Source organism: Somniosus microcephalus, chromosome 8 (assembly GCF_052327205.1).
Source record: "Somniosus microcephalus isolate GS21.2 chromosome 8, FLI_Smic_1.0, whole genome shotgun sequence".
NCBI classification, from domain to species: domain Eukaryota; kingdom Metazoa; phylum Chordata; class Chondrichthyes; order Squaliformes; family Somniosidae; genus Somniosus; species Somniosus microcephalus.
In genome coordinates, this window is record NC_140994.1 from 45557447 (window position 1) to 45578460 (window position 21014).

General features: G+C 44.3%; 1 protein-coding gene across 4 annotated transcripts in view; it reads left to right on the plus strand.

The window, feature by feature from the left end:
* Positions 1 to 21014, plus strand: part of dock1 (dedicator of cytokinesis 1) — a 712419-nt gene that overhangs the window by 631395 nt on the left and 60010 nt on the right. For all 4 annotated transcript variants that reach the window (XM_085994678.1, XM_085994676.1, XM_085994677.1 and 1 more), the window contains 2 exons: positions 16320 to 16496; positions 16934 to 17017. In XM_085994678.1, coding sequence (XP_085850804.1) covers positions 16320 to 16496; positions 16934 to 17017 — 261 coding nt within the window. The remainder of the gene's footprint in view (positions 1 to 16319; positions 16497 to 16933; positions 17018 to 21014) is intronic.

Below are 21014 nucleotides of genomic sequence, written 5' to 3' on the forward strand. Positions count from 1 at the left end.
CTGAGGAATAGGAACCATTAACAGTATCACAGAATCACAGAAACCCCACAGTGCAGATAGAGGCCATTTCGGCCCATCGAGCCTGCACCGACACATATCCCACCCGATCCCCGTAACCCCACGTATTTAATCCCCCTAACACTAAGGGTCAATTTTATCATAGCCAATCAACCTAACCTGCACATCCTTGGACCGTGGGAGGAAACCGGAGCACCCGGAGTAAACCCACGCAAACACGGGGAGAATGTGCAAACTCCACACAGACAGTCGCCCGAGGCCGGATTCGAACCCGGGTCCCTGGCGCTGTGAGGCAACAGTGCTAACCACTCGGCTAACATGGGGGCCAGAAAAGGAAGTTGGGTGGTCAACAGTTTGGTGGGAATAGGGTTGAGGGAGCAGGAAGTGGGTCTCATGGACAAGATGAGCTCAGAGTGGGCATGAGGGGAGATAGGAGAGAAACTAGAGATTGATGCACGTTCAGGACTAGGGCAGGGGGGAACCTTAGGAAAAGTTTGGCCCAGTGTGCTTGAGGAAGGGAGGGAAGTAGCAGAGGCAGCTGAACGGATGGTCTCAATCTTAGTGACAAAGGAGTCCACTTGTTGGAGGTGAGGGTGGAGGAGGCAAGGGAAAGGGGTTTAAAAAGACAGTTTGTAGTGGAGAAGAGAAGCTGTGGGTTATCTTTGTATTCCAGTATTATCCTGGAATAGTGAGCAGTTTTGGAAAGGAGAGCAGGATCTGAGAGTGCTTTATGTGGCCCAGCCAGATCAGGCGATGAATAGCTAAACCAACTTTAAATGTGACATTCCAATATTTGCAGTAATTGATATGTACATGTACATGCTAATAGTTGACACTTAGGATAATGATGAAAGGACAAGCACAAGGAAGGGACAGTAAAGTAATGTAGAATTACTGCATTACAAAGGGATATATAGATTCAGCAAAAGTACAAGAAAGAAAGAAAAATGAGTTTCACTTTCCGTTTGCTGATTAATACAAAGCACAACATCTTGCACAGCTACAAGTTGTAATGCAGTGCAGTGGTTAACCTTTAGCTGTGTGTCGACATCTGTGAGATCTCTGTTCATGAAAGATTTCTGTGAAGTGCATTAATAAGGATTGGTAACAGCTGTGGCTGTACAGTTCATTTTTCTTATCCTGTTTACATCTACTAGCTGAAACCTTTGGAAAACTTTGTTAATGTTGAGAAATGTCTGCATAGATCCTTTCCACAAAAATATTTATCATTGCAACTGGAAAATTTTTGAAAAGGCAGATAAATGATTAAGAAAGGGATAACTTTTTCTTTGAGTTTACTAATTATATTCTGGAGTTAAATCCTAGATGGAGCAATATTTTACATTAGCATCTTAACAGTTTGTACCTGCTAATTTTAAATGATGATCGTACTTTGGAGTGAAAATAAGAGATGAACTGCACAGTTGTATGATAAAATGCCAGTATCTAGCAACAGCACTATAAATGGGATAAGATTTGAGTAAGAATTATTTTGTTTGCTTCCACCTTTTGTCCCTTTTCTCCCTCTCGTTGATTTTCATTGTTGATGAGCAGAAGAGTGAATTTGAATCACCTGTGCACCATTAAGTTCCAAAACTTGCTCTGATATGTTTGGAACTGGTATACGTCTGTTATGCTGCCATTGTTTAGTGTGTTTACTTGGAATTGCTGGTGGTAGATCTCATCAGATCATCTCACCTGCAAGAGCAGCTATTCATGTAGCAACATTGCCATTATAAGGCTTGGGTGACCCTACAGTCTATTGATTTTCACTTGCATTTTGAACAGGATGGTGTAGAAGAAAGCTTTTAATGTTGTGACTTTTTTTTTAAATTAGCCAATTTCTATGATATTTAAAAGAGGATGTAACTAAACAGTATTCTTGAATTTAAAAATGAATTTCGACATCTCTTTTACAGGAGGTGTTCATGCATTAGGAATCAGACTGGTATCATTTTTCTGTTAAAACATTTGCAAGAAGGCACAATTTTGTTTTGTCTGCCAGTCTTGCCAGCCATCTGTGAACACTTCAACTGAGTTTTGCAAATGGGATACAAGACTTGCTATCATCAGGTTCTCAGTAACATTTGAAATTTGGCATGTGGGAATCTGGCCATCTGTCCAACCATAATCCCAATAACTTCTCACGCCCATATCTCAAATTATTATGTTTACCAGACTCTTAAATATTAATGATATTGTACTCTTATGTATATTTATATAATTCTGCAAATAAGAGCAATAAGTCTTTGATATTGTATTTGGAAATCAGGAAATGGCAGGCTTACTCAGCCGCTACTTTGTATTGGTCTTCACGGCAGAGGATGAGGATAAAATACCAGAGATACAGGGAAAACTAAAAATAAATCAAGGGGAGGAACTAACTAGATTCAGTATAAGTTTTTTTTTAATGATGATGGAGAAACTAATGAGCTTAAAGATAGATAAATCCCCATGACCCAATGGTTTCCACCCCAGGATATTAAAAGAAGTAGGTGAGGAAATTATTGATGCGTTACACATGACCTTCTAAAACTCTCTCAATTCAGGAATTGACTCCTTGGATTGGAAAATTGCCACTGTCACACAACTATTTAAGAAGGATAAGAGAGGTAAACTACAAAATTATAGGCCTATTAGTCTAACATCAGTTGTGGGGAAGTTACTAGTGAGTGAGCATTTGGACAAATATGAGCTCATCAGTGAGAGCCAGCATGGATTTGTAACAGGTAAGTCATGTCTAACGAACCTAGTTGAATTTTTTGAGGAGATACCTAACGTGATAGATAAGGGAGTGTCTATGGATGTTACTTATATGGACTTCCAGAAGGCATTTGACAAGGTTACACATAAGAGACTGTTAACAAAAATGAGTGTGCAGGAGTTGGAGGCTTGGATCGGGAATTGGTTAGGAGGTCAAAGACAGAGAGTGGGATAATGGGTACATGTACTCAAATTGGCAGAATGTGACTAGTGGTGTCACCCAGGAATCTGTACTGGGGCCGCAGCTTTTCACTATATATTTATAAATGACTTGGATGAAGGAACGGAGAGCCATATATCTAAGTTTGCTGATGACAGTAAGTTAGGTGGCACAGTGAATAGTGTAGGAGCAGAAAGTTGCAAAGGGATATTGATAGATTAAGTGAGTGGGCAAAACAGTGGAGTTCAGTGTGAGAAAATGTGAGGTCATCTACTTTGGACCTAAGAAAGATAGATGAAAGAATTTTCTAAATGGCGAGAAGCTAGGAACTGTGGATGAGCAGAGAGATTTGGGGGGAAAATTTGGATGGATAGCACCTCCGGGGGGGCGCTAATGGGGTGCTAGGAACTTAGCACCCGAGCGCGGCGATTTTAGTACCGCTCGCAAAATTGACCAGTCGTTTTGCAGTGGCGCTAAACACTACCACCACGATCCCCTGCGCCCGCAGATCGTGACATCAGTTGAGTGTGCAATGCCCCGGACTGGATATTGAGTCGCGCCCCCTGCCTTACCGCCTGCTGCTAGGAACGACAGGCAGAGGGGAATGTTTTCAAGTCGGGAAGGGGCTGGGGGGGGCACTATTTAAAGGCGGGCGCTTCCTGCCTTTTCTTGTCGAGGTTCCTAAGTGCCGAGCTCTTTCCCTGGGCCTATCCATTAGTGCTTCCAACACAATTGCTTTAGAAGTCTCTCCAGGCCGAGATTCAAGGCTGCAATGAGCAGGGTGTGGCTGGCCAGCAAGGTGACCCCTCCCCTTTAAGAACTGGATGGCGCCAGTCTGTCTGGCTTCCACGGTAACTGACATCGCCTGAGCTTCGGTAGTGTTCTGAGGTAGCGCCTCGCTCCCTGACGTTAGCGCCTTAAAAGAGGTGTGTAGCGCTCAATTTAGCGTTCAAATCACCTCCAGGAACAATAGAGGTGAATCTTGCAGCTGGAGGCGATAATTAGTGCCAGGCGCTAAACTTTGCGCCCGGCCGATATTAGCGCCCCGAAATGGGTGATACTCAGTTTTTCCCCCTTAGGGTCCAAGTCGAGAAATCACTCAAATCTAGTGGACAAGTGCAAAAAATAACTTAAAAGGCTAATGGAATGTTAGCTTTTATCTCGAGGGCTGGAATACAAAGGGGTGGAAGTTATGTTACCGCTGTACATAGCTCTGGTGAGACCCCATCTGAAGCACTGGGCACCATACTTCAGGAAGGATATATTGACCTTGGAGGGGGTGCAGCGCAGATTTACCGAGGCTAAAAGGGTTCAATTATGAGGACAGGTTGCAGAGACTAGGGGGGAGAAATTCAGTATAGCTCAGCTTGGGGCGCTAACTTCGCCGGGGCGCTAAAGGTAGCACCCCCGCGCCGGACATTTGCCGTTTGCGCCCCAAAGGGAAGTGGGGCGCTCCTGGAGGTGCCCCGCCTCCCTCTTGGGGCGCTGCGAGTGAATATCGTGGCGCTACGTGCCGCAGCGCCACACGCTGCAGCACATCGCACTGCGGTATTGCAGGCCTTCCTCCCCTTCTTAAAGGGGAGGGGCCTTGTGCAGCGCGATCTGGGGCCCAGCTGGGCCCCCGGGGATCGGGAGTGCAGGCAAAAGAGCCCGGCACTCAAGAGAAGTGCCGGGCTCTTGGAGCGCAGCCGGCACTCCGCAGGGTGGGGGGGGGGTTCCGGAGGCCGGGGACGGGAGCGCAGGCAGGTGCTGGCAGGCGGCCAACAACAAAAATGGCTGCCCCGCACCTTGCCTTTAATTTGCGCCTCCCCGGCCACAGGTAGGCCCCCCTGACCCTGTCGTTCATAGCGTCCGGCGGTAAATCAGGGGGTGCTCCCCAAGATTGTGGCCGGGGCGTGAGTGGGGCACTGCGCACACCGATGACGTCATCGCCAGCGGCGCAGCGCTAACGGTTAGCGCCACCACTAACCTCCCGCTGTATTTGGCAGGAGGCGTGGGCAGTGCTGCGCCCGGGCGCTAGTTGGTTTGCCCCCCACTTAGCGTCCTCTTAAGGCGCTCACGGGTGGTGCAACCAACTGAATTTTTCCCCCTAGGTTTATATTTCCTTGAATATAAAAGATTAAGGGGTGATCTAATTGAGGTGTTTAAGATGATTAAAGAATTTGATAAGATCGATAGAAAGAAACTATTTCCTCTGGTGGAAAGAGTCCAGAATAAGGGGGAATAACCTTAAAATTAGAGCTAGGCCATTCTGGAGTGATGTCAGAAAGCACTTCTTCACACAAAGGGCAGTGGAAATTTGGAACTCCTTTGTTCCTATGTTTTAATGGTTGGTGAGGTAGCCAAAGGGAATGTTACAATACTCTCAGATGAGGTTGACAATACTGCTCCACAATAAAGGGCAACAAATTATTTTATATCCACAGAACTATAATCAATACTTTTTATTCTAAATTTGGACTTCTATTTATTAAACAGAAAACCTTTTGAATTAATTTGCTGCTGTCACTTATCCAGACCACTGACTGCTAACATCAGTCAATAGGAGATGAAGCTTAAAGCAGCCATGTTTCAATTCAAGAGTATATGCGAACTTTTAGAATCGTAAGCAATATATTTATGAATGTTTTTGGCGGTGAATTTCCTTGGGGCCATCACCTGAATTAATATATATGCAATCAAACATCTAAAAAGATTATCTTTAAGATGCCTTTGTTCTATTCACATTTTAATTTATCAAAAGCTTTTCCTATCAGAGAGTTTGTTCTCTATTGGAGTATTTTTATGAGTACTTGTCATCATACTAGTTAACAAGCAAAATAATATTTACTCAGACAATTGGAAAATCTTCAGCTACTCATAAAGTACTTAAGACATTTACAATTAAATCTCTGCAAATGGTTGGACCCGATGTAGCTTGGTTTCCATGGGAGCTGAATGTTAACAGTAATGAAAGATAATAACTGATGACTATATAATATGTTTTATTGAGTCATTGTAAATTTCACTCTGCAGTTATAAAATCTCAAGGGTGAGCCAGGGTTTTACAACAAGTCTTTTTTTTAAAGTCAGCATTGTCGCATGAACACATGAAAACACAGCACCAAAATAGTAAATGACCGAGATTTACAGCTAACATTACGTAGTCCATATTTACATGTATACTTTTTAAATGATGCATAGCTAATATAGGTGTGCATAAATTCCATTTACAGTACAGATTCTGCAAGGCTTTTTATAAAACCTATCAAAAAAGCGTGTTACACTGATCATCTGTAGAGAGAGAAACAAAGTTAATGGCCCCGATTTTCGGCTTGTGTGGGAAATGGTCAGGTTTCCCCGAAATGTGGGGTTTCTGACACACACAAAAAAGTGTCAGCCAGCTCCACGCAATTTTCCCTCAAGTGGCCAATTAATTCCCAGCATGTGGGAAGCCTTGCTAATTGTCCAATTCGAGTCAGAAATCCCCACAGTATGATGCCTGGAATACTGCATACAGTTTTGGTGTCCATACTTAAGAAAAGACATACTTGCTCTCGAGTCAGTACAAAGAAGGTTCACTCGGTTAATCCCGGGGATGAGGGGGTGGTCATATGAGGAGAGGTTGAGTAGATTGGGACTCTACTCATTGGAGTTCAGAAGAATGAGAGGCGATCTTATTGAAACATATAAGATTGTGAAGGGGCTTGATCGGGTGGATGCGGTGAGGATGTTCCCAATGATGGGTGAAACTAGAACTAGGGGGCATAATCTTAAAATAAGGGGCTGCTCATTCAAAACTGAGATGAGGAGAAACTTCTTCACTCAGAGGGTGGTAGGTTTGTGGAATTTGCTGCCCCAGAAAGCTGTGGAAGCTACATCATTAAATAAATTTAAAACAGAAATAGATAGTTTCCTAGAAGTAAAGGGAATAAAGGGTTACGGGGAGCGGGCAGGAAATTGGACATGAGTCTGGGTTCGGAATGGTCATGGCCCTGTGGGTAGTGGAGCGGGCCCAGGGGCCGTGTAGCCTTGTTCTGCTCCTACTGTGTTCTGATTCTGTTAGATTTCAGGAGATGGTTTTATTCCTGTTCCTGGCTGGGGTGGAGATCGCCTTTACAGAAGGTAAGTACTGTAGAAAATATAGGGACAGAGTGATCTCCTGGAAGAATTTCGATCGCCTAGATGGGTCGGAGAGGAATTTCCCAGATTTTTTTCTCCCAAATTGGCCATTGGGTCTTTATCTGGTTTTTCGCCTCTCCCGGGAGATCACATGGGTTCGGGTGGATGCAGAGTGATAGAAGATTTGAGGTTAGGATCAGATCAGCCATGATCTTATTGAATGGTGGAGCAGGCTCGAGGGGCCGATTGGCCTACTCCTGCTCCTATTTCTTATGTTCTTATGTCATCGTTTGTGGTGCCTTCAAGGTCCATAGCAAGCACTGCATCCTCTGAAGGCTTCCAAACGAACCATACAGGATGGCAGAGGAGCCTGCAGCAGCTGTGGCCAGTGCCAGACCCCGAGCTGCCTTCACATTCGACGAGGCTTCACTGCAGGCACTATTGGATGGGGTTAGGGCCCACAGGGAGGTCCTGTTCCCTAGGTCAGGGAGGAAGAGGCCTCCCACTGAGACCAATGCTGCATGGATGCAGGTGTCAGCAGATGCCAACTCGCTGGGAGTCACCAGAAGAACCTTGGCATTACATCTCTAACTCCTTCCTTTACTCCCCCACAGTACCATCCAAAACCCCTGTCCTCACTGTGGAGGAGGAAGAGGCTGTGCAGCCAAACTCCTCAGAGGAAGCTCCAACCTCTGAGGGCGCTGCGTCAGCAGAAGTAAGCGCACCCAGCACCAGCGCAGACACACCTCGGGGGGACCTTCGGGACATAGAGTAGTGTTGTCACCTGGTGTTTCACAGCTCACAAGTGAGCCTCAGCAGATTCTGGAGACGGACAGCAGTGGAGAGTCCTTGTCAGAGGGCGCAGGACACTGCCAGCTCACCTCAGCTCCGCTACATGTCGACCCTCTGCCTCTGGGTCCATCCGCAAGAGAAGAGGTGATGGATCTCCATGCACAGATGCAGGAGTCTCTGGCAGGTTTTGTCTCCAGGGTCGCTGCGAGTGTGGAGCGAATGGAGGAGCCCATAGCGACCATGAGCAGAGCCTTTGTGGAGTCATTGGCACATGAACGCATCACCATGGAAAGGTTGGCAACCTCCATGGAGGAGATAACTCGCCAGGGTACAGAAAACATGGTGAGTGCACATAAGAGAATGACATCTCTTGAGGAGCGTTGGCCATCTGTTGAACAGAGAAACCAGATCCTCATGGAAGTCCTTCTGAGTAGGACTGCCAGTGCAGATACGGGTCCCCATGGCCCCCTAAAGCGCAACAAGGTGCTCTCAAGCCACTTCCAAGTGCTGGCCCCTTCTGGTCTGTGCAGTTTCAGGTGAGTGAGCAGCATCCTGGTGCTCCTGTTGCTCATCATGCTGTTCCTGGTTCTGCTGCTGCCGCCTCTGCTGCTGGAGATCCTCTAATGGCAAGAAGGGAAGGGAAAAAAGGCGTCCCATGCCTCCGCTGAGGAAGCGCTGAGTGAGGGTGGCGAGAGGGGCTTCCCAGGAGATCGCATTGGAGAATGTGTGAGGCTCCAACCTTCCACAGCTGTGCCTAAGCCTTGAAGAAGTAGCCCCAAACCTGCAACAACAAGGTCCTTCAACATACAAGTGCTGTCTCTTTAAATCGCAGCTTCTCCGATTGACCTGCAGCTGACAGCAAGCAAGCCGGCAAGCTTCACACCAGGTCTCAGCAGTGGGGTTCCCCGCAGGCGGGTTTCACGTGGGGAAAGCCCCAAAGTCGCAACGGCCCCGGAAAATCGACTTCAACAAGCTGATTATTGGTAATTAGTGTGCCGACGACCAGTCCCGCCAGCGGCGGCCGGGACTGAAGCGGGGCACGGGGAAACGGCGGTCCGAAAGTCGGACGGGGCGGGGAATCAGGCGGGGGGGGGGTCCCGACCCGCTTTTTCGGTGATTTTCGGCCCCCGGCCGCCTGAAAAGCTGCCCAACGGCAGCCAGAAAATTGACCCCAATGTTTCAGGTCAATGGTCTTTTGTCGGAACTAGAAGAAGTTAAGAGATTTAATCAGTTTTAGCAAATGCAGAGCCAGGGGAAAAGTGGGGGTGGGGGGGGAGGTGATGAGAGAACAGGAGTAAACTTTGTGATAGGGTGGAAGGCAGCAGTGATTAAATGACAAAGGGGATGACGATGCAAGGCAAATGGGGATGGTAATGGGACAAGTAACAAGAAACGAAAGATGGGTCGAGAGGCACTGTAAATGGCAACAGCAGAACCATTACCAGCATCTGCTGTCCAAAAGAATGGGAGCAGTGGTTATGATCTGAAATTGTTGAACTCAATATTGGGTCTGGAAGTGCCTAATCGAAAGGGTAGAATGCCAAATAAGCAGCAATTTACTAGCTGGCATTTATTAACAAAACTCTGCTATTAATTGAAGTGTTTATTGGTAGGATTTTTAATGCCACCTTCTGCGGGAAAAGAAAAATATTCATTACAGGTTTGTTTGTCCATGAATATCAACTTGTGACTATCATTTTGAAAATATTCAAACATTTTTACTCGTTATTTATCCAAAATTGATCATGGTAGCAACCATCCATATCACTTTCAAGCTTTCATACGTATTGCTGTGTCCCTTCAATTACTTGAAGTCTCCTCTTCAGGTTTTCATCCAACATGACAGGTGATTTTTCTATCATCATCATCTGACTTCCTGTCAAGAAATGGACGCACAAGGTACAACTTTTACACAACTTTGCAAAAAAATGTATTGGATTTTAATCAAACCTGATGAGGGGCCTGCTAAATAAATTCTAATTGCACTTATTGATATTGACTTTTTTGATGTGATTTGATTCATAATTTACATAACCGGTCCTACACCAGTGATTAAACAAGCATTAGCAAAAACGAACAGACCTTTTTTGTCAAAAAATAAACAGTAAAACATGTCAAAAGTAGCGAATTATATTTGAATATGCTTGCTCTCTTGGATTGACATTTTGGTTTGTGTTTGAATCAGAACCAAGACCTTCTACATTGAGAGCTATCATAGTAGAATTTCAGGGGTAGGGATTGGAATGGGAGATTATCTTTTGAAGTTTGCTTTTGCAAAAGTTGCAGAATATTTTTCAAATAAAGATGAAGCAACTGTAAAGCAAACATAGGTATTGAATAGAAAGCTAAACCTAAACAAAATACTGCGGATGCTAGAAATCTGAAATAAAAACCGAAAATGCTGGAAACACTCAGCAGGTCAGGTGCTATCTGCGGGGAGAGAAACAGAGTTAATGTTTCAGGTCGATGATCTTTCATCAGAACTGGAAGTAGTTAGAGATGTAACCATTTTTAGCAAATGCAGAGCCAGGGGAAAAATGTGTGTGGGTGGGGGGAGGATAACAAAGGGGCGAAGGTCTGTGAAAGGGGGGGTGGCAGGCAGGAGTGATTAAATGACAAAATGGATGAAGGCACAAGGCAAAAGGGGGTGGTAATGGGATAAGTAAAGAAACAAAAGAGGGTCCAGAGGAGGTGTAAATAATTACAGCAGAACCATTACTGGCAACTGCTGTCTAAGAAAATGGGAGCAGTGGTTATGATCTAAAGTTGTTGATCTCAATGTTGGCGCCAAATGTTTAGAAAGCTAAACCTGGTGAGTTACCGCCCCACTAATGTCAGGATAACAATATCAACATGTCATTGCCATATTTCAGTGACGTTTCAGTCAGATTCAGTAGCTTTGTTCTAAAAATGAGCTGATATCATTTAAAGAAACCTAATTACACCCTGTAATAATTTAATCCGATACTATATGGAATGTTCAGATTTGAACATCTGGAAAAAAAAGAACCAAGCATCTTACAATCTGATTAGGTATTTTGACTACAAACTCAAGGCTCCTCACTGTCAATTCTAATATGTTTTTTCTTTAGAAAAAAGACTTGGGGCTGAATTTTGCCGGCGTTCGGACTGCAGGTTTGGAGGCGGGTCAGCTGTCAAAATCGAAATGATTGACAGCGGGTTGGGAACCCGCCTCCATGTAAGTTTCCAAAGTGTCGGGTCTGCGATTTCAGAACAGACCCGACACCAAGTGGCAGGGGAGGCATTTAAGATACTTAACTGCTTGTTAAGTGCTTGTTTACTACTATTTTGCCAGCCTATTTCTATTTTACCATATTTTTAACACGGTTCACGTCGTTCAGAGATCACGTCAGGTAAGTAGGTCGGATTCTCTATGTCTCCCCATTGCCGTGAATAGATGACAGCTGCAAAAGTGGTATGAAAGCTACCATTTCACAGCTGGTCACTTCCCAATGTCAGAAGCTTAAGCCTTCAGGACTTGGAAGACACTTTTGAGCTGTATGCAGTTTGGAAGTGTTTGGAGTAAACTCTCTATCCACTGTCACCTCCTTGGAGCAAGCTCTCTCACCATTGACAGATCGCTTCTGTCATCTCAACTTCAGCTACCACCTATTCCAACAACATCGGTGCCCTTGAAAAAATCTCACCTTGGTCCTCTGAATCCTTCCACAATCAGCCCCAACACCAACAACAATACGAACCTTCTCCTCAATCACCTGATGTTGCACAGGACACAGGGCATCAGTACCCGACAACATGCTGCCTAGGAGGCCAGCGGTGGCATCACCATGGCCAGATTTACTTCACTTGATGCTTTACACCCTGGCTGCCACATGATATGCCAGGTTAACACCACCCCACACCATCACCATAAAGCATTCCTACAATGACCAAACCATTCCTTTCACACTCATCACCATTATGGGGGATACTGTTATGTCTCACCATTCACTGCAACTCACTAATACACTTCCAAAGGTGAGCACAGATCTGTACAATAAGACAAAGTGTTGAAAATAAAGATTTCTATGTTTGACAACACATTAACAGAAAATTTACATGAACATTGCATAAAACACCCAAGTCCCTACCCTCGTGTGTTGTTAGTTGGTATGATTGCACTAGGATGAGGGTGAATGTGAGGGGTGGCTAGTGAGATGGGGAAGTGATAATGTAGATAGAGAGGGATGGGTGGAGGTGCAAGGTAAGTTGGTGTAAGTAAGGATGTGCAGGAGTAGGGTAGGGAAGGCAGAGTGATGTGGATGTGATGAGTGGCACAGCAGGATGAGGTTGAGTGTGGCTTTGCAGTAACGTTTCGTGATCTACTGAGATCATTGAAAGATTTGAGGCACTGGAGCCAGCTACTCCTGACAACATCCCTGCTTTTGCCCTCCTGTGCAATGTGCAATCAGGCTGCGTTGGTGTCCTTGGAAGGGAAGAGAACCTCCTTTAAGCATATGGAGGGGGTCATGTGAGAGCCTGGTGAAGCCGTGCACCTTTGTGCAGTGCTTGTCAGTGTTTGCCTCAATGCTGCAGAACACTGACAGCACAACTGTCAAAATGAATACGGCCATGGTCCCTTTAAGGAAACCGGATGATGACGCGTCATCAAATGATTATCATCAGACCTGCTTCCTTTTAATTGGACTGGAACCCTGCAGGGCGAGCTTAACAAGCCCTATTAACAGGAAATCCTTTTAACAGAACGACTGCAGCCTGGAGCGGGACCGGAACCCAGCAACCACCTCTCCCACCACGATCCCGCCACCGCTGGCGAAATCGTGACCTTAGAGTTGACCTGATAGAGGTCTTTAACATTATGAATGGGTTGGACGGGGAAGATGTGGAGAGAATGTTTCCAGTTGTGGGAGAATACAAAACTAGGGGCCGTAAATGCAAGATAGTTACTAATAAATCCAATAGGGAAATAAGGAGAAATTTCTTTGCTTAGATGCTTTCAAAAGGAAGCTAGATGAGTACATGAGAGAAAAGGGAATAGAAAGATATATTGAGATGAGGTAGATGGAATGGAAGGAGATTCGTGTGGAATATTCATACGAGCAGAGACTAGTTGGGCTGAATGGCCTGTTTCTGTGCTGTATATTCTATGTACTGTAATGTTACAGGGTAAAATGTATTTCTACAGTTTAATCACAATGAATACTTAAATCAGATCTTCAGTGTTCACAGTGAAGCTTATTTGAGTTTTGACTGGTAATTTACTCTGTAGTTGGGAAGAGAACACAATTACAGTATAACAGGGCGTCCAGAAATAATATGCCAGATCACAGCCTGGAGTTTCCTCCATGGGCGCAACCCCAGAATTAGACCCGGATAAGTGCCCAATGTCACGCTCATTTTGCTGATGTCAAAAAACGCCCACATATCCTCCCAATTTCATTACAAACCTTAAATGAGCGGAAATCAGTGCAAACATTCGCGGACCAATAAAACACTGAGGCCTAGAAATTCATTAAGGCGCTGCCAGCTTTGCGCCCAGTTAACGCCTAAAGGGTGGTTTTGCGCCAAAAATGAGTTTGCGCAGATATTCAGCGCAGCGATATTGGCGGCGGTAGCCGTTAGCGCTGCGCCGGCACCGATGACGTCATCGGTGTGCACAGTGCCCCGGTTCCGCCCCGAAACCGCGCCGATCCCCATATTTAGTTGCGGCCGCCTCCTCCGAAGCGGCCGCAAACAGCGACCAGAAAACGGGGCCGTCCTGCTGCCTTAGTGGGGCGCTTTAAAGCGGAAGGTGCGGCCGGCCGATTTTGCGGCGGCCGCCTGCCCGCACCTCCTTCCCCGGCCTCCTCCACCCCCCCCCCCCCCCCGCGGCGTTGCCGGCTGCTTTCCGCGAGCCCGGCACTTCTCCGTGGTGGCGGGCTCATTTGCCGGCACTATCCAGCGGCGATCTCCCCGTTGCAGGCAGCTCCCCCTTAAGAGAAGGAGGAGGCCTGCAGTACCGCAGCCTGCCGCTGCGCAGCGCCTGGCGCAGCGGCGCCAAGAGCGCTGATATTCAGTGTCAGCGCACCAAGCGGAGGCGGGCACACCCTGGTATAGCGCCCGCTTCCGAATTGGGGCGCTAACGATGAATATCTGACGATCGCTATAGGCTTCCCGCCCAGCGCTAACTTTTGGGCGCTAGCCAGCTGGCGGGGCCATAGTGAATTTCTAGGCCTGAATCCTCAGCAGTATGTTTCTTCTTTGAATTTTAAAATTTAAGTTTCAACTAATTTAGTCATTCTCCATGCATATCAGGCACAGCATGTTTAAGAATCTGCAATCGGGGAAGCTTTTCAATTTTTAATGTGACTTACACTTATGCCATAAAAATACATTAAAATAAGCAGAAAATACAGTGCAGGTCTCAAGTGAAAATACATTTTTAAAACGCTGAAAAAATTCCAATTAAAAGACCAGAAAAATGACTGTTCCCTGCAGCGCCTGAAAATCTGGTCTCAATGTTGTGAGATGGATCCTACCAAACAAGCTCAATTAGAGGATACTCGCATTTGAGAGGAGTGTGGCCAGTTTTGAGGGCAGAGATTCGTTCGGATGGAGGGTTTGATGGATGGACTTCAAGGTCAAGGAGATTGGACATACTGCAGTGACGTGCGTAACTTACACCCAAAATTCCACGATCTGTCAAGCCACGTAGTTTATTTGTGCCCAGAATATGGATGTATCTGGGAGTAAATGCGGAGGAAACTCGAGGCCCATATGTTTCTTGACAGACTCTACCTGCTGACTTAGTATTGATAGTACATACTGTTGGGGAATAAAATGTAATTTTACCCGGATTTTGTGGTTGGAATAACAGTGAGGCTATCGCCGCTCACCATTATTGAGGAATAAATCAGACAGCAATTTCTGGCATCCGCATATGTGCAGTTAAATGCAGAAATCAGGAAGTTGCTGTCCGAGTTGCCTTACTCCTCCACAGGTTTCGCTCTCGCCGAGAGATTTAGCATTCACATACATGCAACGGCGTGAAGTTGCTGTTCTTACCCGCTAGATACCCACTAAACATGCCAAAAAAAGTTAAGACTGGTCCATTCAAGTGTAAGTGAATTTTTAACAGCGGGATAAGCAGTGTTCCCGTTAAGCGGCACAGCCGCACAGCTGTCTGGAGGTCCCGTGCAGGCCGATCACCGGCTTTTTTAATGGGACATTTCACGCATGCACGAAATTTTGAATGGGCTACGCAGTCCGTTAAAGGGACCACACCTAAAAAAATAAATAAATAAAATTTAGGGGGCACATTGGTAATCAGTGTTCCCGTTAATTTTTTTTGGGGGGTGTGGCTCATTCAAAATAACGGCGTGCGGTTTTTCACTGGCGAGCCAGCTGCGCAGGAAGTCCAAAGAGCTGCACAGCTTAAAAGGAGCATGGTTGGTGATCAGTCTTAATGATTGCCAAAAACCTCTCTGGCACTGAAAATTAACTTTTACAAGTATGGAGTCTCAGTCTTTCTGATTTTTTTAAAACTTTTTCTTTGTCTCTTTTATCTCTCTCTTAATCCCATCTTTCTTTCCCACTCTTTATTTTGCTTTCTGTACATGATTTTACATTGAATTAATTATTCAAACTTGCACTTGCTGGTTCAGACTCTGCGTGCCTCAATAAGGATTCTTCAATCTGATTGGTTGAGGAGACATGCTGTTGCTTGGCCTGTTCACACAGGTCCAAGATCCCCTGTAGGGGGCTCTGCGCTATATTGGACTCCTGATGACTGCAATTTGTCGCGCAAAAGCTCATGAAAAATCTGTGGGAAGCTGTAAGCATAAAAAACAGCAAGTATCGTTCGTTCGCTGCTGACCGGAAAATCAGGGTCAATTTGTATGCTTGGGTAATTAATGGTGTTGGCTATAATGACAACATTAGACAGCCAATTTTATATAGGCTGTATTTTAATGATGGTTGTAGAGTTGGAACATAACTCAACTGAAATCCAAGACCTTAATTATGCATGACAGGACTTTTGTCGTCCAAGGAGCAATATTGTAACAATGCTTCAAGCAAACTAAATCATTTTAATTGTTTAATTTTAGATAACTCACCTGAATGTACCTCTAGGCACAAATCTTAGCTTGGTGACTTCTAAGGGAAATCACTGTGAGGAGTATAGCCCTCTGGAGCTGACAATATAAGAAATAGTTGTATCTCGTTACTTTTAAACCAGAACATTTCAGTCCTTTGGATTATAAGCCATTTGAGTCCTGAATTTTCTTTGCAGTTTGTAGATTGTAGAACAAGTATTGCTGCTAATTACCATAGAGGAGAAGAGTAAAGAACTGATCATGAGAACATTTATTGTCTAGCTTAAATAACATGTAAAATACCTTAATATATAGATTTCTGAGCATTGGACCAAAATATTAGAACTCATTCAGAACTTATTGAGATAATAATTACTTCAAGCAGAAAAATACCACTTTGAAGGTTAAATATGTTATTGTCTTTGCAGGTTGAGATAAGTCCTTTGGAGAATGCAATAGAAACAATGCAGTTAACGAATGAGAAGATCAATAACATGGTTCAACAGCACATGAATGATCCAAACCTGCCTATTAACCCTCTCTCCATGTTGCTGAATGGAATTGTGGATCCTGCAGTAATGGGAGGTTTCACCAATTATGAAAAGGTTTGTTTATTGACGTTTTCCTTTTCTGTTTAACAATGCAGATGTCAAAGTTCTAAAACCTTTTCAAATTGCATATCAGTATGCGTTGAATAATGAGATTAATCTTAAACTTACCCCACCTATTATATATAAATCATTTTTCTCTGGTACTGTATTTTCTCCCTACATAAAACTCAGTTAATTTTATCAAGGGTGTGGATAAGTTAAACCTTGTCTTGTTTTTCTGTAGCTGATGCTCTTTGGAAATTCTTTCTTGTGTATTTACTAAAGCTTACAGTTAGAAGCTAATTATGCTTAATCCCCTCATCACATATTTCCAATCATCACAGCGTCACTTCATTACAGGCATGCAAGCTCCATTATGAATATACTACTTAAAAATAGATTTCTAATTGTTTTTAATGAAACTGCATGAATGTGTTCCTTTTTCATATTAGGCATTCTTCACTGAAAAATATATGCAGGAACACCCTGAAGACCATGAGAAGATTGAAAAACTCAAGGACCTCATAGCATGGCAGGTAAAACCTATATGATTTCAAATACCTGAGATGCTGGATACATTGAAAGGAATAAGCCAGCATCACCTAAGAAAGAAAATGAGCAATGCATTTTTCTTGTTGAAAAGATGTCTGTCACTTCAACTGACAGAATCAGCATCACAAGATCATGAGTACCAGATTGTGGCACAGAAATATCAGTTGATAATCCCTTATGGGACTAAAAGACTTAATATTTTCTCTGTCAATATATTTTTCCCCACATAGTAACTCACTTATACAGTCATAGTCTGTTGTACTTCAGTGACATCTTCAGTAACATCTATAATAGAAATTTTAAAAATTAGTAATTATGTAAAATAAACTGAAGTTCAGATTAAACACCTTTTTACTATAGATTTAAAATGAGCTAGTTAGTGAAAACAGGTGAAATGATGATAAAAGAAAGACTTGCATTTCTATTGTGCATTTCACAACCTCAAGACATCCCAAAGCGCTTTACAGCCAATTAAATACTTTTTGAAGTGTCACTGTTGTAATGTAGGAAATGCGGCAGCCAGTTTGCACACAGCAAGCTCCCACAAACAGTAATGTGATAATGGCCAGATAATCTGTTTTAGTGATGTTGATTGAGGGATAAATATTGGCCAGGACACCGGGGATAACTCCCCTGCTCTTCTTCGATATGGGATCTTTTACATTCACCTGGGGCCTCGGTTTAACGTCTCATATGAAAGATGGCACCTCTGACTGTGCAGCACTCCCTCAGTACTGCACTGGAGTGTCAGCCTTGAATTTTGTGCTCAAGTCTCTGGAGTGGGTCTTGATCCCACAACCATCTGACTCAGAGGTGAGACTGCTACCAACTGAGCCACAGCTGACACTGATGATTAATATCTGATGATTAAAAAGGATTGTGTCATCTGACAAAAAGTGAAACAATATGAAAAGCTCTATTTGTAAGTGTATGTATTTACACATTGGCATTACTGGTGTGCACCAATACTGTATCACCCATGCCTCCCAATGTGTCCCATATTGTGCAGAGCATTCCAGTTTTTAAAAATGATCACACTTGTCCAATAGCCATGCAATAATTGTGCGTTTAACAGTACTCATTAAATAGCTAGGAGTGAAGAGTGAGTACTATGGCCTCTTCACCTCTTATAGACATTGCCATTAACAAATGCACACAATATTGTCGGTGTTTTAAAATGTTTTTATTTTAGAGTGCAGTGGGGGGATCCTTGTTCAATCCCTTACCAACTTTTTCAGAAATGAGCTGCACCAAGCAGACAGACTCTGAGTAAAGGAGTATCTCCCCATAGGAGGAACAGAAAATCAGGTCAGAATTCAAAGGAAAATCCATCCCTCTTGCATATCCTAGCAAGGTCTAAGGGACTGAACTAAAAGCAGCACAGAAAAGGGGGCAGCCTTGACTAGTATCACTGCTGAAAGAGGGAGATTTGGAGGTAGAGCAGCCTATTGGAACCATTGCTGAAAGATCCACAAAAAACACCTTAATCAATTTAATGAATTATGCCAAAACTATAAATGTTTAAAGTTTAGGAAGGGAGGACCATTGAATCCTGTTAAAAGCTTTTTTTTAGCACCATCAGATATTGCAACAACATGGGCACTGATTACACCATTAGCAACAGTACTATTCTAATTTCTGCTAGATTTTTGGGGCTGGATTTTGATACTGGAGGCGTGTAGGAGGCGGGACTACAACTTTTGGGGTTGTAGTCCCGCCTCCATCGAGTTGTGGCCAACCCACTCGATTTTCACTTGATTGACCTTGTTGAGCCCGGATTGACATTTCATCTGTCAAGAGCTTTTGACAGATGAAATATCAGCGTTTGACAGCTCTTTGAAGCTGTCAAACTCTGACAATCTGTACACTAAGTTAATTCCTTCCTCTCAGGCTGATTTAGAGATCTCTCCAGAACAGAAAGCTGAATGCTGCAACTATTGACAGCTCGCGGCCATTCTGTTTTCTGTGCCGGTGAGATGAGGGACTCCCGAGACCTGAAGGAAGGAAGCCTGCATTAGTAAGTAAAGGTAAGTAAAACTTCTTTAAACACTTTACACACACCAAACACACTTACCTCTGCACTCATGCACCCATCACTCACCTGAACATCGGACATCTCGAACCCTCCAAGCCCTTCAGCCCGACGGTCCGCCTCGCTAACTTGGCGTGATTTGGAGCCGTCGGGAATCCCACACTTCAGGAATAAAAATAGGAATTGGGCCAAAAACTGCCTGTTAACTACCTGTTAACAGGCAGTTAATTGGCACTAATCCCCTTCCCGCCTCGAGGAGGCGGCTCCCAGCACAGGTCGGGTATCCGCCTACTTTGAAACTTGCATGGAGGCGGGTTGGGGGCGGGATGGGTTCGTGCCCCCCGATTTCACTGTTTTAACCCCCCACACGCCTCCCATCCCGCCTCAACGACCCAATGAAAATCCAGCCCTTGGACTCCAAGGGAATCAAGGGATATGGGGATCGGGTGGGAAAGTGGAGTTGAGGTCGAAGATCAGCCGTGATCTTATTGAATGGCGGAGCAGGCTTGAGGGGCCATATGGCCTACATCTGCTCCTATTCCTTATGTTCTTAAATATTGGACAACCTGTGGAGACTATCGGAAAATGTTATGTACTTAACAGACCCTACATGACCTAGGTGGACAATGAAGAGGAGCAGCCATTAAATAGAATTACATAGAATTTTACAGCACAGAAATAGGTCATTCGATCCAACAGATCTATGCTGGTGTTTATGATCCACAAGAGCCTCCTCCCACTTTACTTCATCTCACCCTATCAATATGTCCTTCTATTCCTGTCTCCCTCGTGTACTTGTCTAGCTTCCTCTTTAATGCAACAATGCAATTTGCCTCAACCACTCAATGCGGTATTGAGTTCCACATTCTCACCCTTTCTGAGTAAAGAAGTTTCTCCTGAATTCCTTATTAGATTTATTAATTACTATCTTATATTTATAGCCTCTGGTTTTAGATGCTCCCACAAGTTGAGACATCTCTATGTCTACCCTAACACATCCCTTTATGATTTTAAAGACCTCTATCAGGTCACCTCTCAGTCTTTTCTAGAGTAAAGAGCCAATCCTATTCAGTCTTTCCTGATAATTGTACCCCCTCAGTTCTGGTATCATCCTTGTAAATCTTTTTTGTACTTTCACCTATATCTTTTTGTAATATGAAGACCAGAACTATGCACAGTACTCCAAGTGTGGGCTAACCATGGTTCTATATAACATTAACATAACTTCTCTGCTTTTGAGTTCTATTCTTCTAGAAATGAACCCCAGTGCTTTATTTGCACACTTTATGGTTTTGTTAACCTGCGTTGCTACTTTTAATTATTTGTGAATCTATACTCCTAGATCCTTTTGCGCTTCTACCCCATTCAGACTCTTAGGGCTGGATTTTACCTTCGATCCGGAGGTCGAGGCGGGACTGCTGGTTTTCGGGTTTCAGTCCCGCTCCTAGCGACGTCTGATGAACAGACGCTATTTTCCCTTGATTGGCCTTGTTAAGCCCGCCCTGCAGGCTTGCCAGCCAATTAAGGGAAAGCCGGTGTCAGATGACGTCAGTGCATGATGCTTCATCTGCTGGTTTTGTTAAAGTGACAGGCACCATAATTTTTTGACAGATGACTTGACAGTGTTTGACAGCATTGAGGTGCTGTCAAACACTGACAATCACTGTCCAAAGGTGAGCCCTTGCACCCAGGCTCTCCAATGACTCTCTCCTTAGGATGAAACAGATGGCAGCTGCATGTGAGATTGCAGAAGCCATCTGTCACTTCTCCCAATGGGATGAGGCTGCACAAACACATCACAGCTTGTCACCTGCAGAAGCATCAAACCACAGTAAAAAAAAAAAAATTTAAAAAAAATCCCCAACATTCTCTCACCTGTCATACTTACCAGTGTCCCATTGCAGCCTTCACACTACCTCTGCAGCTGTCATTTCTACAGTTACAGTATA